This window comes from Phyllobates terribilis, unplaced genomic scaffold, assembly GCF_046119375.1.
Source record: "Phyllobates terribilis strain yellow unplaced genomic scaffold, ASM4611937v1 Scaffold_9__5_contigs__length_417890890, whole genome shotgun sequence".
In the NCBI taxonomy this organism is placed as follows: domain Eukaryota; kingdom Metazoa; phylum Chordata; class Amphibia; order Anura; family Dendrobatidae; genus Phyllobates; species Phyllobates terribilis.
This window is the reverse complement of record NW_027362769.1, coordinates 279,233,152-279,248,292: the sequence shown is the minus strand read 5'-3', so window position 1 is coordinate 279,248,292 and position 15,141 is coordinate 279,233,152. Positions and strand designations below refer to the sequence as shown.

At 39.3% G+C, this 15,141-nt stretch overlaps 1 protein-coding gene across 2 annotated transcripts in view; it reads left to right on the top strand.

The window, feature by feature from the left end:
* WIPI2 (WD repeat domain, phosphoinositide interacting 2) overlaps nucleotides 1-15,141 on the top strand; it is a 124,747-nt gene that overhangs the window by 83,872 nt on the left and 25,734 nt on the right. For both annotated transcript variants that reach the window (XM_073647825.1, XM_073647826.1), the window contains exons 9-10: nucleotides 4,768-4,932; nucleotides 6,778-6,885. In XM_073647825.1, the coding sequence (XP_073503926.1) occupies nucleotides 4,768-4,932; nucleotides 6,778-6,885 (273 nt within the window). The remainder of the gene's footprint in view (nucleotides 1-4,767; nucleotides 4,933-6,777; nucleotides 6,886-15,141) is intronic.

Below are 15,141 nucleotides of genomic sequence, written 5' to 3'. Positions count from 1 at the left end.
TTTAGATGGAAACCCCGATGTAAGTGCTCAGCCTAGAGCGCCGGATAAATGTTACGTAAAATGTTCCCAATAAAAGCTTCAACTCAGTCCTCAAAAAAAGCAAGTCCCCACTCAGGTCCATCATCTGTTAAAAATATAAGGGACTTCCAAGTTACTGGTAGCAGAAAGGCTCTGGAAAAGCAAAATGGTCCTTGCCCCCCAAAAGAAATTCAGAAAATTTTGTGCTCCCAAATCCAAATGCCTATTCTACAATAATTTGTTCTCCAATTGTCAAATAGCACTCCTTCCCCCTCAAATCTCACCGTATGGCTGAGCGGTACGATACAGCCACATATGGGGTATTAACACTTTTAGAATTAATTGTGTGACACATTTCGGCACCATTTTTACCCATTGCCCTGTGTGAAAATGTAAAATCTGAGGGTAAAACATTTTTTTGTGGTAAAAATATAATTGCTTTTTTTCACTGCCCAATGGTATAAATTTAAAAATTAAAAAATGCTCACTACTTCCCTAGATGAATTCCTTGAGAGGTGTAGTTTACAAAATGCGGTCACTTGTGGGGGTTTCTGCTGTTTTGGCATGTCAGCGACTCTTCAAATGTGACATGGTGTCTGCTGCCTATCCCAGCCAACATAGCGCTTCTTTCTCTTCCGAACCCTGCCGTACACCAAAGCAGTGGTTTTCCCCCACATATGGGGTATCGGCGTACTCAGGAGAAATTGTACAACAAATTTCATGGTGCAATTTCTCCTGTTACCCTTATGATAATGCAAAATTAGGGAATGAAAAACATTTTTTGAGGGAAAAATGTGAAAATTTTATTTTTACGGCTCAATATTATAAACTTCTGTGAAGCAGCTGGGGGTGCAAGGTGCTCACCACACATCTAGATAAGTTCCCTAAGGGGTCTAGTTTCCAAAATGGTGGCACTTGTGGGGGGTTACCACTGTTTAGGCACATTAGGGGCTCCCCAAATGTGACATGGTGTCCGCTAATTATTGAAACAAATTTTACATTCAAAAAGTCAAATGGCGCTCCTTCCCTTTCAAACCCTGCCATGTGCCCAAACAGTAATTTGCCTCCACATATGGGGTATCGGCGTGTTCAGGAGAAATTGCACAACAAATTTCATGGTGCAATTTATCCTGTTACCCTTATGATAATACAAAATTAGGGAATGAAAAACATTTTTTGAGGGAAAAATGTGAAAATTTTATTTTTACGGCTCAATATTATAAACTTCTGTGAAGCAGCTAGGGGTGCAAGGTGCTCACCACACATCTAGATACAGTTATATGAAAAAGTTTGGGCGCCCCTATTAATCTTGAGCTTAATGTTTTCTTAAAATTGGTGTTTTTGCAACAGCTATTTCAGTTTGATATATGTAATAACTGTTGGACACAGTAATGTTTCTGCCTTGAAATGAGGTTTATTGTACTAACAGAAAATGTGCAATCTGCATTCAAACAAAATTTGACTGGTGCATAAGTTTGGGCACCCCACCAGAAAAGTGACATTAATATTTAGTAGATCCTCCTTTTGCAAAAATAACAGCATCTAGTCGCTTCCTGTAGCTTTTAATGAGTTCCTGGATCCTGGATGAAGGTATTTTTGACCATTCCTCTTTACAAAACAATTCCAGTTCAGTTAAGTTTGATGGTCGCTGAGCATGGACAGCCCTCTTCAAATGATCCCACAGATGTTCAATGATATTCAGGTCTGGGGTCTGGGATGGCCATTCCAGAACATTGTAATTGTTCCTCTGCATGAATGCCTGAGTAGATTTGGAGCGGTGTTTTGGATCATTGTCTTGCTGAAAGATCCATCCCCTGCGTAACTTCAACTTTATCACTGATTCTTGAACATTATTGTCAAGAATCTGCTGATACTGAGTGGAATCCATGCGTCCCTCAACTTTAACAAGATTCCCAGTGCCGGCATTGGCCACACAGCCCCAAAGCATGATGGAACCTCCACCAAATTTTACTGTGGGTAGCAAGTGTTTTTCTTGGAATGCTGTGTTTTTTTGCTGCCATGCATAACGCCTTTTTGTATGACCAAACAACTCAATCTTGGTTTCATCAGTCCACATGACCTTCTTCCAAAAATAAATTGGCTTCTCCAAATGTGCTTTTGCATACCTCAGCCGACTCTGTTTGTGGCGTGCTTGCAGAAACGGCTTCTTTCGCATCACTCTCCCATACAGCTTCTCCTTGTGCAAAGTGCGTTGTATAGTTGACCGATGCACAGTGACACCATCTGCAGCAAGTTGATGCTGCAGCTCTCTGGAGGTGGTCTGAGGATTGTCCTTGACTGATCTCACCATTCTTCTTCTCTGCCTTTCTGATGTTTTTCTTGGCCTGCCCCTTCTGGCCTTAACAAGAACTGTCCCTGTGTTCTTCCATTTCCTTACTATGTTCCTCACAGTGGAAACTGACAGGTTAAATCTCTGAGACAGCTTTTTGTATCCTTCCCCTGAACAACTATGTTGAATAATCTTTGTTTTCAGATCATTTGACAGTTGTTTTGAGGAGCCCATGATGCCACTCTTCAGAGGAGATTCAAACAGGAGATCAACTTGCAAGTGGCCACTTTAAGTAGCTTTTCTCATGATTGCATACACCTGGCTATGAAGTTCAAAGCTCAATGAGGTTACAAAACCAAAAAAAGTGCTTTAGTAAGTCAGTAAAAGTAGGTAGGAGTATTTAAAACAAGAAAATGATAAGGGTGCCCATACTTATGCACCTGTCAAATTTTGTTTGAATGCAGATAGCACATTTTCTGTTAGTACAATAAACCTCATTTCAAGGCAGAAACATTACTGTGTCCAACAGTTATTACATATATCAAACTGAAATAGCTGTTGCAAAAACACCAATTTTTATAAAACATTAAGCTTAAGATTAATAGGGGTGCCCAAACTTTCATATAACTGTAAGTTCCCTAAGGGGTCTAGTTTCCAAAATGGTGGCACTTGTGGGGGGTTTCCACTGTTTAGGCACATTAGGGGCTCCCCAAATGTGACATGGCGTCCGCTAATTATTCAAACAAATTTTACATTCAAAAAGTCAAATGGCGCTCCTTCCCTTTCAAACCCTGCCATGTGCCCAAACAGTAATTTGCCTCCACATATGGGGTATCAGCGTGTTCAGGAGAAATTGCATAACAAATTTCATGGTGCAATTTATCCTATTACCCTTATGATAATGCAAAATTAAGGGATGAAAAACGGTTTTGTGGGAAAAATGAAAATTTTATTTTTACAGCTCAATATTATAAACTTTTGTGAAGCACCTTGGGGTTCAAGGTGCTCACCACACATCTAGATAAGTTCCCTAAGGGGTCTAGTTTCCAAAATGGTGTCACTTGTGGGGGGTTTCCACTGTTTAGGCACATCAGGAGCTCTCCAAACGCAACATAGCGTCTGCTAATTATTCAGACAAATTTTACATTCAAAAAGTCTAATGGCGCTTCTTCCCTTCCGAACCCTGCCGTGCGCCCAAACAGTGGTTTTCCCTCACATATGGGGTATCAGCACGCTCAAGAGAAATTGCACAAAAAAATTTGGGGTCCATTTTTTCATGTTACCCCTGTGAAAATAAAAAAAATTGGGTCTAAAGTAACATTTTTGTGAAAAAAGTTAAATGTTAATTTTTTTCTTCCACATTCCAAAGATTCCTGTGAAGCACCTGAAGGGTTAATAAAGTTCTTGAATGTGGTTTTGAGCACCTTGAGGGGTGCAGTTTTTAGAATGGTGTCACTTTTGGGTATTTTCTGTCATAAAGACCCCTCAAAGTGACTTCAAATATGATGTGGTCCCTAAAAAAATGTTTTTGTAAATTTTGTTGGAAAAATGAGAAATCGCTGGTCAACTTTTAACCCTTATAGCTCCCTAACAAAAAAAAATTTTGGTTCCAAAATTGTGCTGATGTAAAGTAGACATGTGGGAAATGTTATGTATTAACTATTTTGTGTGACATATCTCTCTGATTTAAGGGCATGAAAATTCAAAGTTTGAAAATTGCAAAATTTTCAAAATTTTCCGATTTTTTCACAAATAAACACAAGTTATATCGAAGAAATTTTACCACCATCATGAAGTACAATATGTCACGAAAAAACAATCTCAGAATCAGGGGAATACGTTGAAGCGTTCCAGAGTAATTACCTCAAAGTGACAGTGGTCAGAATTGAAAAAATTGGCCCGGTCACGAAGGCAAAAACAGGCTCTGGCGCGAAGTGGTTAAATAGCATGATTGCTGGTGTTTTGAATCGCAGGGTGCAGATGGGTTGTCAATGCAGCCAAGACCTGCTGAAGACCCCCATTTGCTGCTGTTTTAGTCCTGCTGTGAAGCCTAGCCTCTGGTTTGCCTTCATAGGAGATTGTCATTTTAATATAATGCTATACATAAGTATTTCAGTACATTAAAATAATTGGTCTCAAGTTCAAATTCCATAGATAAGTTAAGAAGAAAGTTAAAAAATATATTTTTTTTTTCCAGAATACAAATATGGACAAAAAAAATTCCTTTTAACCACTTTAATAGACATGATGTTTTTAAACTTATTAAAAAAAAAAGCACACATACCAGACCGCTGCTTTTTTTCATACTGTTGTTACTCATCTCCGTGCCTATGTGGTAATGGCAGTATATACTCTACAGCAATTTGTCTTTTCTTATGGTTACAGAGCAGTATACACAGGTACATCTCCTTTAAAAATGAATTTTATTCTTACATCAAGTATATTTTTCTGCTGTATAGGCCTGCGGAAGAACCAACCACCTGGACGGGTTACTTTGGAAAAGTTATAATGGCTTCCACCAGTTATTTGCCTTCTCAAGTAACTGAAATGTTCAACCAAGGCAGAGCTTTTGCAACTGTCCGCTTGCCTTTCTGTGGTCACAGGAACATCTGTTCATTGGCAATGTAATTTTACTTCTCATTTTGCTTGTGGGCTTTAAACTATTAATAGAACCGTTTGTTCTTTTTTGATACATGTTTGGTTTGTGCTTATATTGCAGTGTAAAGCAACGTATATGTCTATACAAATTTGGCATTACTACATTGTGCACTTAATTTATTTTTTAGAATAATTTTGTCTGGCATGGAAATGTATAAAACTTTGCTTATCACTTTATTAGAGATTTATCTTCATTCCTGTAAAAATAATTGCATGCAAGTGGCTTCCATGCTTTTCCACAATTTATTTGCGTTCAGCTGCATTGATATCAGAACATACACATTTGGAGTACTGATGATGGCAGTGAAAGGGTAGTCACCGGTCTCCTCTGATTGTTGTGAAGGTAAATAGACTGGGAAAAGCAGTATCCCTAGATGTATCCATCTTCCTATGGCACATGATATGGGAGAACCAAATTATTAGATCTTTTTGGGAAGAAATACTAGAATTTGAAATTCTAAATATTAATACTGCCATAGAACCTTTTTTTTTTTTTGTGTTTTCAGCTAGGAAATGTGGCCCCAGCGCTCTCGTATATGTCTGAGAGTCTTTATTCCTAGCTAGGAAAACGATAGCTATGCGATGGGTAGATAGATGACCTCCAAATCGTTCCACGTGGATAGAAATGGTACACTTGGTGCTTTCATATGAACACTTCACATATAAGAATAGGAAATGCCCAGGCAAGTTTGGAAAGGTGTGGGGGAACAGGAAATAGATCTCTGCGAAGGAGAAGGAACTCCTCAAGCACTTATGGCTAACAAGACCTGGTTGAAATAGTGGGTTAAGGTTATAACAATAATAAGGTTTAATATACGTTAAACTCTGAAACTAGATCCTGAGTCAAGTAAGTCTTGTTCATCTTTGTTTATTTGTATGATTTATATTTCACTCTGAGTGGCGTAATTGTATAAATCTTGAGACATTTGATGCATGAAGCCTGATTCATCTTCATTATGTTTTTGTTACATATAGAAATTCAGAATTGATTGTTCTGATTTAAAATGGCATTAAATGTATGCTTGGTGTGTTAAAAAGAGTTTAAAAAAAGTAAATAGTTTGCACAGTTTCACATTTTTCCTGCTGGACAAAGTTATAAAAAAATGAAGGCTTAGTTACTCTTTAAGCAATTACCTCTTATGTAAATAAACCCATAATATGCCATAGATACATGTCACAAATGTATATCTGTGAGATCCACATGCAGTCTGATGGCCTCACGTTTTTTATTCCCTTCTCTAGCCCATTCAAAACTCCCAGAGAAAGCTCAAAAGGTTTTTTCACTTTACAAAAAGTACCGGCCGAATGATTGTAACATTTCAAATGACAGACAGAAGTCACCTGAGGTCAAGTGACCACTCTTTGCCTCTGCTCCGGACTCTGTGTATTGGTTATTCTGGTGACATCACGACTACAGAGTACTTCATAGTCTCTGCTGATGTGGACAGCACAAGCCGCCGAGTTCGGTGATTGGCAGTTGCGTTGATGTGTGCTGTTGTCGTGACGTCACCTTTGCAGTCAATACACTGGCACAAAGGAGGGCCAATGCTGGACATTGGGGAGTACTGTGGTGGTTGCTTTAAATGTTTGCTATCATTTGAGACCACTATTTTGAAGGTGGAAAACCTCTTTTAAAACTGTAAACAAAAGTTGAAGGGGCTCGTCCCTTAACTTACGCCCCTTCGTTGTAGTGATCATTGGGGAATTAGCAACAGAGCCCTAATATATGTGATGCATATAAATAAGTTTATAAATGTGCTTTATTGTGTTCTATTGTGTTTTGATTCTAATGCTTAAAAATTTATATTTAGAATTCAAAAGATCCCCCGACTTCTAGTTGCTGCTGCGGATGGTTACCTGTACATCTACAACCTTGACCCACAAGAGGGCGGAGAGTGCACACTAATGAAACAACACAAGTGAGAGAGCAATTCTGTCTGCATATAATTCTATTCATCAGTGAACTGAATGTCACATTAAAAAGACAGACCTATCAATTTCAACCTTTTTCCATGAAATATACATTTTTTTTTATTGCTAGCTTATAAGCATCCAACCCTTTTCAAAATGCTGACTGAATATCTGTCATAACTACCTCTTGTGGTAGGGCATTCCTCAATCTGCGTATTCTACATGTAAAGAACTTTTTCCTATTTAGATATCTAAATTGCGTTTCCTCCACTCTTAATGGAAGCCCATGGTTCTTTGGAGGGTCCTTGGAAGAAATAAATTATGTGCCACTGCTTTGTATTGTCCACACGTCTTTTTTTTCTTAGCTAATCAAGCTTAAAGAAGTTGTCCACTACTTTTTATAATGCCCCCAATGTATTTAAACTGTGCAGATAAGTGTTTTTGTAATTACTTTTCCGTTGCCTTTATTGCCTGTGAGCTGCGCTATCGCTGGCCACTCACAGGCATCATGTGACACGGCTGCAGCCGGTTCTGGCTTCCACTGATGTCACGTCAAGTGAGGCGTGATTCAGTGATGCACTCCCCGGTGATTGATGGCCTGTTGGCGGGGTTTCCCCCCACGTCACAGCCCAGCATCCACTGCGTACTTTCCTTCTCCTCCATTCATCCTGACTTGACGTGATATCAGCGGAAGCCAGAGCCGGCTGCAGCCCGGGGTCACGTGATGCCTGTGAGCGGCCAGCGATAGTGCCGCTCACAGGCAATAAAGGCAACGAAAAGTAATTACAAAAACACTTATCTGCACAGTTTAAATACATTGGGGGCATTATAAAAAGTGGTGGACAACATCTTTAATTTCTTCTAACTTCTCATTGTAAGATCTTCCATCCCATTTAGTAATTGCCCACCTGTGAACCCTCTCCAGCTTTAAAAATATCCTTTTTAGAATGTGGAGCCCAAAACTGAATCCCATAATCAAGATGTGGGGTAATAGTACATTGCAAAAATGGGTTTTATCTCTTTTAATGCACCTTAACTCCTTTAACCCCACGCCTGTTTTCATCTTCATGACCAGGGCAAATTTTACAATTCTGACCACTGTCACTTTATGAGGTAATAACTCTGAAAAGCTTTAACGGATCCCACTGATTCTGAGACTGTTTTTTTTGTGACATTGTACTTCATGAAAGTGGTAAAATTTGTTCTATATGACTTGTGTTTATTTGTGAAAATATCGGAAATTTGGCAAAAATTTAGCAATTTTCAAACTTTTAAGTTTTATGCTCTTAAATGAGAGAGTTATGTCACAAAATAGTTAATGACATTTACCACATGTCTACACTACATCTGCATCATTTGTGAAATATCATTTTTTTGTTAGGAAGTTAGTAGGGTAATTTTTATATTATAATACCACTGTTCGAGGAAAAAACGTGGCTAACATGTAACCTCAGAGTAAAAAAAACACTTTTAATCAGAAAAATCTCTTTAAAAAGCGGACAAACACACACATTAATGTGAAACCACATCAAAGGTACTGGACACTATTAGTCAAATTCCATAGAGCCCTAATTGGCAAAAAGAAGGGGATATCTCACAGCTAGTATATCATAATCAAGTAATCGCCCCCTTTATATAGATAGAAAGGATTATATAGAATCATCTAGCGAGTCTTTCAGTACCTCACAAGGATAAGTGCAACCCAGTGAACAAAGTGATTGTAGTGCATAATTAAAACAAACAAATAGGATCACTCTTACATAGACCTCTACACTAAATATACCACTGACCAGGCCCTAAATTACCACCTATATGCTGATTCCTGCCTATCTGCGGAGGTTGGCACCCTAATTAAAGTTGGCAATTTTGGCGCCACCGCTCCAAGTCGGCTCTCCCTATATATCCTGGCTCGCCCTAGAATATAATCCTAATTGCACCACCTAATTGTCCTTTATATTATATGCCTTAGATTGCATCGGATTGTGGTGCAATTAGGGAAGAATGCAAAGCTCTTGGTCTATCTGAGGACGACTTTGAAAATCTAAATATCCTGGTACATCTGGAAAGAGAAAGCATGAGGGATAGAGGTACAGGACCTTTCACAAACTTGAAAAATAAGAGTAAAAAGATGCCACCATCTGGTGACTTCTCTAGTGTGGATATATTTATCAATCTGGTGGAAAGGGACTTACGTAAGATTTCTAGTGTTTGGGGGTACAGGATCTAATTTGACAGCTGAGGAGGAATCCCTTAGGTCCTTAGAGGAAAATAAACATCTGATTTTTAAGACCTCGGATAAGGGCGGGAATATTGTCATAATGGACCACGAACAATATCTTACGATGTGTTATGTATCCTTGTCCATAAGTATTCTATATGAGAATCTCCCTGGGGGTCCCCTAACTGAATATAAGAAACCACTTTTGGCAATTCTGGACCAGGCTTTGAATGAACATCTTGTGTCCAAGAATGAATATGATTTTCTATGTCCAACTTTTCCGGTTACTCTGTCCACTCAAAGGACGCCCAATAGTCTCAGGTGTTGATAGCTTGACACAAAACAGTGGTATTTATCTTGATCGTATTTTACGCCCCTATGAAACAATGCTACTATCATACATTAGAGATACAACTGATCTTCTTAAAAAACTTGAGGGGATCCATATTGATGCAGATACCATCCTAGCGTCAAGAGATGTAGAAGTATTATATAGCAACATACCACATGGGGTGGGCCTACAAGCTATTAAATACTATCTCAGATCCAGAGCAGTGGAGGAGTGTGAAAAACACAATAATTTTCTGCTTAACCTTCTTGATTATGTACTGACCCACAACTGCTTCCTCTTTAATGGTGAATACTTCCACCAGCTCATGGGTACTGCGATGGAGAGCCCTTGTGCCCCCTCGTATGCTAATATCTTCCTGGGTTGGTGGGAGGAAACCCATATCTTTGGGGAAGAGATGTGGTGGCAAGAAAAGATCACGTTGTGGGTCAGATACATAGATGATATTTTTATTTTGTGGACAGGGTCATCAGCTTATTTCACAGAATTTGTAAGATTATCTTTTCTGAATCTGATGATTATCAAAGATGAACGAGGACGTCTACAAACGATCACACACCGTAAGCCAACAGCGACTAACAGTTTCCTATGGTGGGACAGCCACCACCCTATGGCATTGAGAAGAGGGATACCAAGGGGCCAATTCCTTCAGGTTAGGAGAAATTGTTCTGATATAGGCGACTATCGTAGGCAATCCTCTGATTTGAAATATAGATTTAAGGAGAGGGGCTATCCAACACATCTTGAATCAAGCGTGTGATCACACGATGAAATTTAAGAGAGACTCCCTTCTTGAGGGTCATCCGAGAGCGGGGAATGATATATCTAGATTAATAGGAACCTTTGATAATAAAAATGAACAGGTCTTTGCGATTCTCAGGAGACACTGGGATATTTTGGTATCCGACCCGGATTTAAAGGGTGCTATTTCCACATCGCCGAGTGTGACATTTAGAAAGGGATGATCCTTGAAGGATCGACTGGTCCATAGCTTTTATCAAAAACAATCTGGGATGGGGATTTTGGCTTGACAGAAAGGTCTGTGGGTTTTTTCAATGCAATCATTGCAAGATGTTTGAACGGATGAGCCCAGGAAAGTCGTTTGTTAGTGCTTCGACTGGTAAGAGGTTCTTTATAAGGGACTTCTGTAATTGTAAAACGGATAGTGTCATCTACAAGGCCACCTGCTCTTGTCCGCTTGATTATGTTGGGAAGACATGTAGAGAATTTAGACGTAGAGTGGGAGAACACCTAGGGGACATACGCCATGAGAGAGGTACACCACTGGTGACACACATGAATGGGGTTCATTATGGCAATGTAAAAGCGGTTTCATTTAACATTTTGGAAAAAGTAAGACATAATGCTAGAAAGGGAGATCATGACAAACGAGTACTCCAGAAGGAATGCGAATGGATATTTAGACTGAATAGTATCACACTGAAAGGCATTAATGAACAGCTGTCATATGCCCCTTTCTTATAGGTTCTCCTTAATGGTTTGTTGTCTTGTTCTGAGGGATTTTCTGGTACATCACTCAGGCCCAGTTTTGGACCATAAATTGATTGCTGACCTGTCATGATTTATGGGTTGTCCTATGCTTGGGACACCCACATCTTGATTTATCTTTACATCATGTATATTCTCCTTCCCGGTCCATCAGGTTTACCTTTATGTACATCATATTTTTATATGGATAAAATAAACCCCCAATTTAAGCTAATTTCATTTTTCCGTGCTATCAAGCCATATTGTTTAGGGGGTTTATAAATTATAAAAAATCTTTATCAAATTTGTATCCTTTTTGGGTCTCTTCCTTGAGTATTGTGATCTATAGAGTGACATTTCTGAAAGTCAAAGGAAGAGGAGGGCACCATCGAAAGTACAAAGTATTGCTCAACTCGTCAGATACTCAGAACAAGACTAATAACACATCACAAGCAAGAGGAGGTATGTATAGAAAGTCAGGGAGCACTAAATATATACCAACATGATTTTATTATACATCAAGACCGGACAAACATGCAGAGTTAAAAACATTTAAAAAGCACAACGCTTAGATACAACAATGAACCTCATCGAAGTATATTAGTGGTCAAGACCTCAAAAAATGTCACCAGTAAGCACATTTACATATTCATATAAATCCATATGTATAAACCCCTCTCCTATCAGAAACACCGATAGTTAGTGCAAGCAATACTTAAAGAAATAAATAAATATGTTTCTTTGATAGAAAATGCTATCGGTACTATTCATAGAGAAATGCACAATTTACCAAGAGAGGATGGGAGGGAGATGATTATCCCTGTACCAGCATTATAAGATCCTTAGATAAGACCTGTAAGCTAGAGGTGACCGTGTACCCATGTACACCCAGGAGGCTAAGAAGACCGCAACTCTTGGGTTGCACTAACGAACGGTGTTTCAGATAGGAGAGGGGTTTATATATATGGATTTATATGAATATGTAAATGTGCTTATTGGAGACATTTTTTGAGGTCTTGACCACTAATATACTTCGATGAGGTTCATTGTTGTATCTAAGCGTTGTGCTTTTTTAATGTTTTTAACTCTGCATGTTTGTCCGGTCTTGATGTATAATAAAATCATGTTGGTATATATTTAGTGCTCCCTGTCTTTCTATACATACCTCCTCTTGCTTGTGATGTGTTATTGGAGTGACATTTCTAAATCTTCCATAAGTGATAGGTAAAGTGTCTATATCTGCTGGCCTGTCTGCTGATTGTTCATCTATGCATACATATGTTGCGGCCTTTTGGCGGGGCTTTGCCCCCTTCTGATGTCTTTGACTATGGGGCGCATCAACCTTTGCGCGGCTGCGTAGCTGTGAGCACTATACGTTCCAAATAAGTGGAACGCAGGTGCCTTTCCCGGGAGCGCCGGATGTGATGCCTTGAGCCCTGCGTTCCAAGGGCTGGAATGCACATAAGTACAGACCAAAAGTTTGGACACACCTCATTTAAAGATTTTTCTGTATTTTCATGACTATGAAAATTGTACATTCACACTGAAGGCATCAAAACTATGAATTAACACATGTGGAATTATATACTTAACAAATAAGTGTGAAACAACTGAAAATATGTCTTATATTCTAGGTTTTTCAAAGTAGCCACCTTTTGCTTTGATGACTGCTTTGCACACTCTTGGCATTCTCTTGATGAGCTTCAAAAGGTAGTCACCGGAAATGGTTTTCACTTCACAGGTGTGCCCTGTCAGGTTTAATAAGTGGGATTTCTGGCCTTATAAATTGGGTTGGGACCATCAGTTGGGTTTGTGCAGAAGTCTGGTGGATACACAGCTGATAGTCCTACTGAATAGACTGTTAGAATTTGTATTCTTTTGAGGCACCGTGCAAAGTTCAGAAGGGAAGAAGCACCACATTGGTGTTCAGAACCCCCCCCCACACACACACACAAGAGACCCCATTTTACAAACTACACCCCTCAATGAATTCATCTAGGGGTGTATTGATCATATTGACACCATGTGTGTCACAGAATTTTATACCATTGGGCAGTGAAGAAAAGATTATTGTATTTTTTACCACTAAAATTTTTTTTTAGCCCCAGATTTTACATTTTCACACTGGGAAATGGTTAAAAATTACACCAGAAATTGTCCCACAATTTCTGCTGTTAAAATACCCCATATGTGACTGTACAGTACTTCTTAACCACACAACGAACGAGACTTGGGAGGCATGGAGCACAATTTTCTTCTTAGATTTTCCTAGAATAGTTTGTGGACTCCATATACAGAGCCCCTAGGTGCTAAAATATTAGAATCCCCCCTCAAGTGACCCCATTTTGTAATTTATATACAGATGCGACGATTTGGACTCCATGGGTGTTTTCCAGAAGCAATCTGCAAGGAGTTTCCATGGGTTTCCTCCCACACTCCAAAGACATACTGATAGGGAATTTAGATTGTGAGCCCCAATGGGGACAGCCATGATAATGTATGTAAAGCGCTGCAGAATGTTGGCGCTACATAAAAATATAGATTATTATTGCTACAGGAATGCCAAAACTGTGGATGCTAAATGTGGTTAAGGCATACTGGGGCTCAGAAGGGAGGGGGCATTTGGATTTGGGAATTCAGAATTTGCTGAATTTATTTTTGGTGATGAGGAGCCATAGCGCTTTTCCAGAATCTTTGTACTACCAGTACCTTGGAAGGCCATTAACATGGACCTGAGCGGGTGCTTTTTTGTGGATTGATTTGAAGCTTTTATTGGGAACATTTTAAATGACATTTTGGATCACATTTATCCGGCGCTCCATGCTGAGCACTTAAATCATCTAAATCTCTGAATGATATGATTCATATGAAACTCCCAATGCATCAATTCTCTAATGGGGTAGCAGAATTACTCTGGACTCCATCTGGCCTCTGTCTAGTGGTGTCCTTATTTTCAGAAATGCACAAAACTTTTTTCCGACGGCACTTTTATGCACACCTAAAAAGATGGACACCAACGGATCATAGGCCAGAGAATCTTCCGCCGGGGGTTCTGTCTGAATCACGTATTTCAGAGATTTACAGTGAAACCCCGATGTAAGCATTCAGCGTAGATTCTTTAAATATCAGATTTATATAGTTTTTTCTTTTTGGCTGCTGTCACACACTAAAAGATGGTTTTTTTTTGCAAACCAAAGTTTTTGCATCGCCATATTTGAGAGCTATAATTTTCCTATTTATCTGCCTACAGAGTTACGCAACGGCTTGTTTTTTGCGGGATGAGTTGGTTTTTATGGGTAGCATTTTCGGTCACAACTTTTTTTGATTGCTTTCTATTCTGTTTTTTGGGAGGCAGAATGAACAAAGTCCAGCAATTCAGGAATTTGCTTTTGGTGGTGCATTCAAATGCACCTCTCCCTTCTGAGCCCCAGTGTGCCTAAACCACACTTAGCGTTCACATGTTTGTCATTTCTATAGCTATGAGAGCCCGCTTATTTACGGATGCATGTATGCAGCTACATTAACTGGGCATAATGTACTGGCACTACAATGGCCGATTTACAATTTTCACTCAGCAACATCGACTGCTGCTCGTTTCTGGAAAACACCCATGCAGTCCAAATCGACACTACACCTGTAGATAAATTCCCAAAGGGGTATAATTTCCAAAATAGGGTCACTTGAGGTGTTTTTTTTGCTCTTCTAGCACTTAGCTCTGTATATGGAGTCCGCAAACTATTCTAGGAAAATTTGTGCTCCAAGAGGCACATAGCGCTCTGTCTCACCGAGTCTCGCCGTGTGGCTAAGCAGTACTGTACATCCACATATGGGATATTGCCACGTTCAGCAGAAATTGCGTGACAAGTTTTGGTGCTTTTTTTTTTTTTTTCCCATTTCCCTGTGTGAAAATGTAAAATCTGGGGGAAAAAAATCTTGTGATAAAAAGTATTTATTTTTTCTTCACTGCCCAATGGTATAAAATTCTGTGACCCATCTGTTTTGTCAATATGATCACTGCACCCCTAGATGAATTCACTGAGAGGTGTAGTTTGTAAAATGAGGTCATTTAAGGGTTTTTTTGTTGTTGTTCTGGCACTTCAGGGGTTCTTCTGGTGGGTCATGGCACCTGCAAACCATAACAGTAAAATCTGCACTATAACATGGCGCTCCTTATCTTCTGAGGTTTGCTCTGTGCCTGAAAAGTATTTT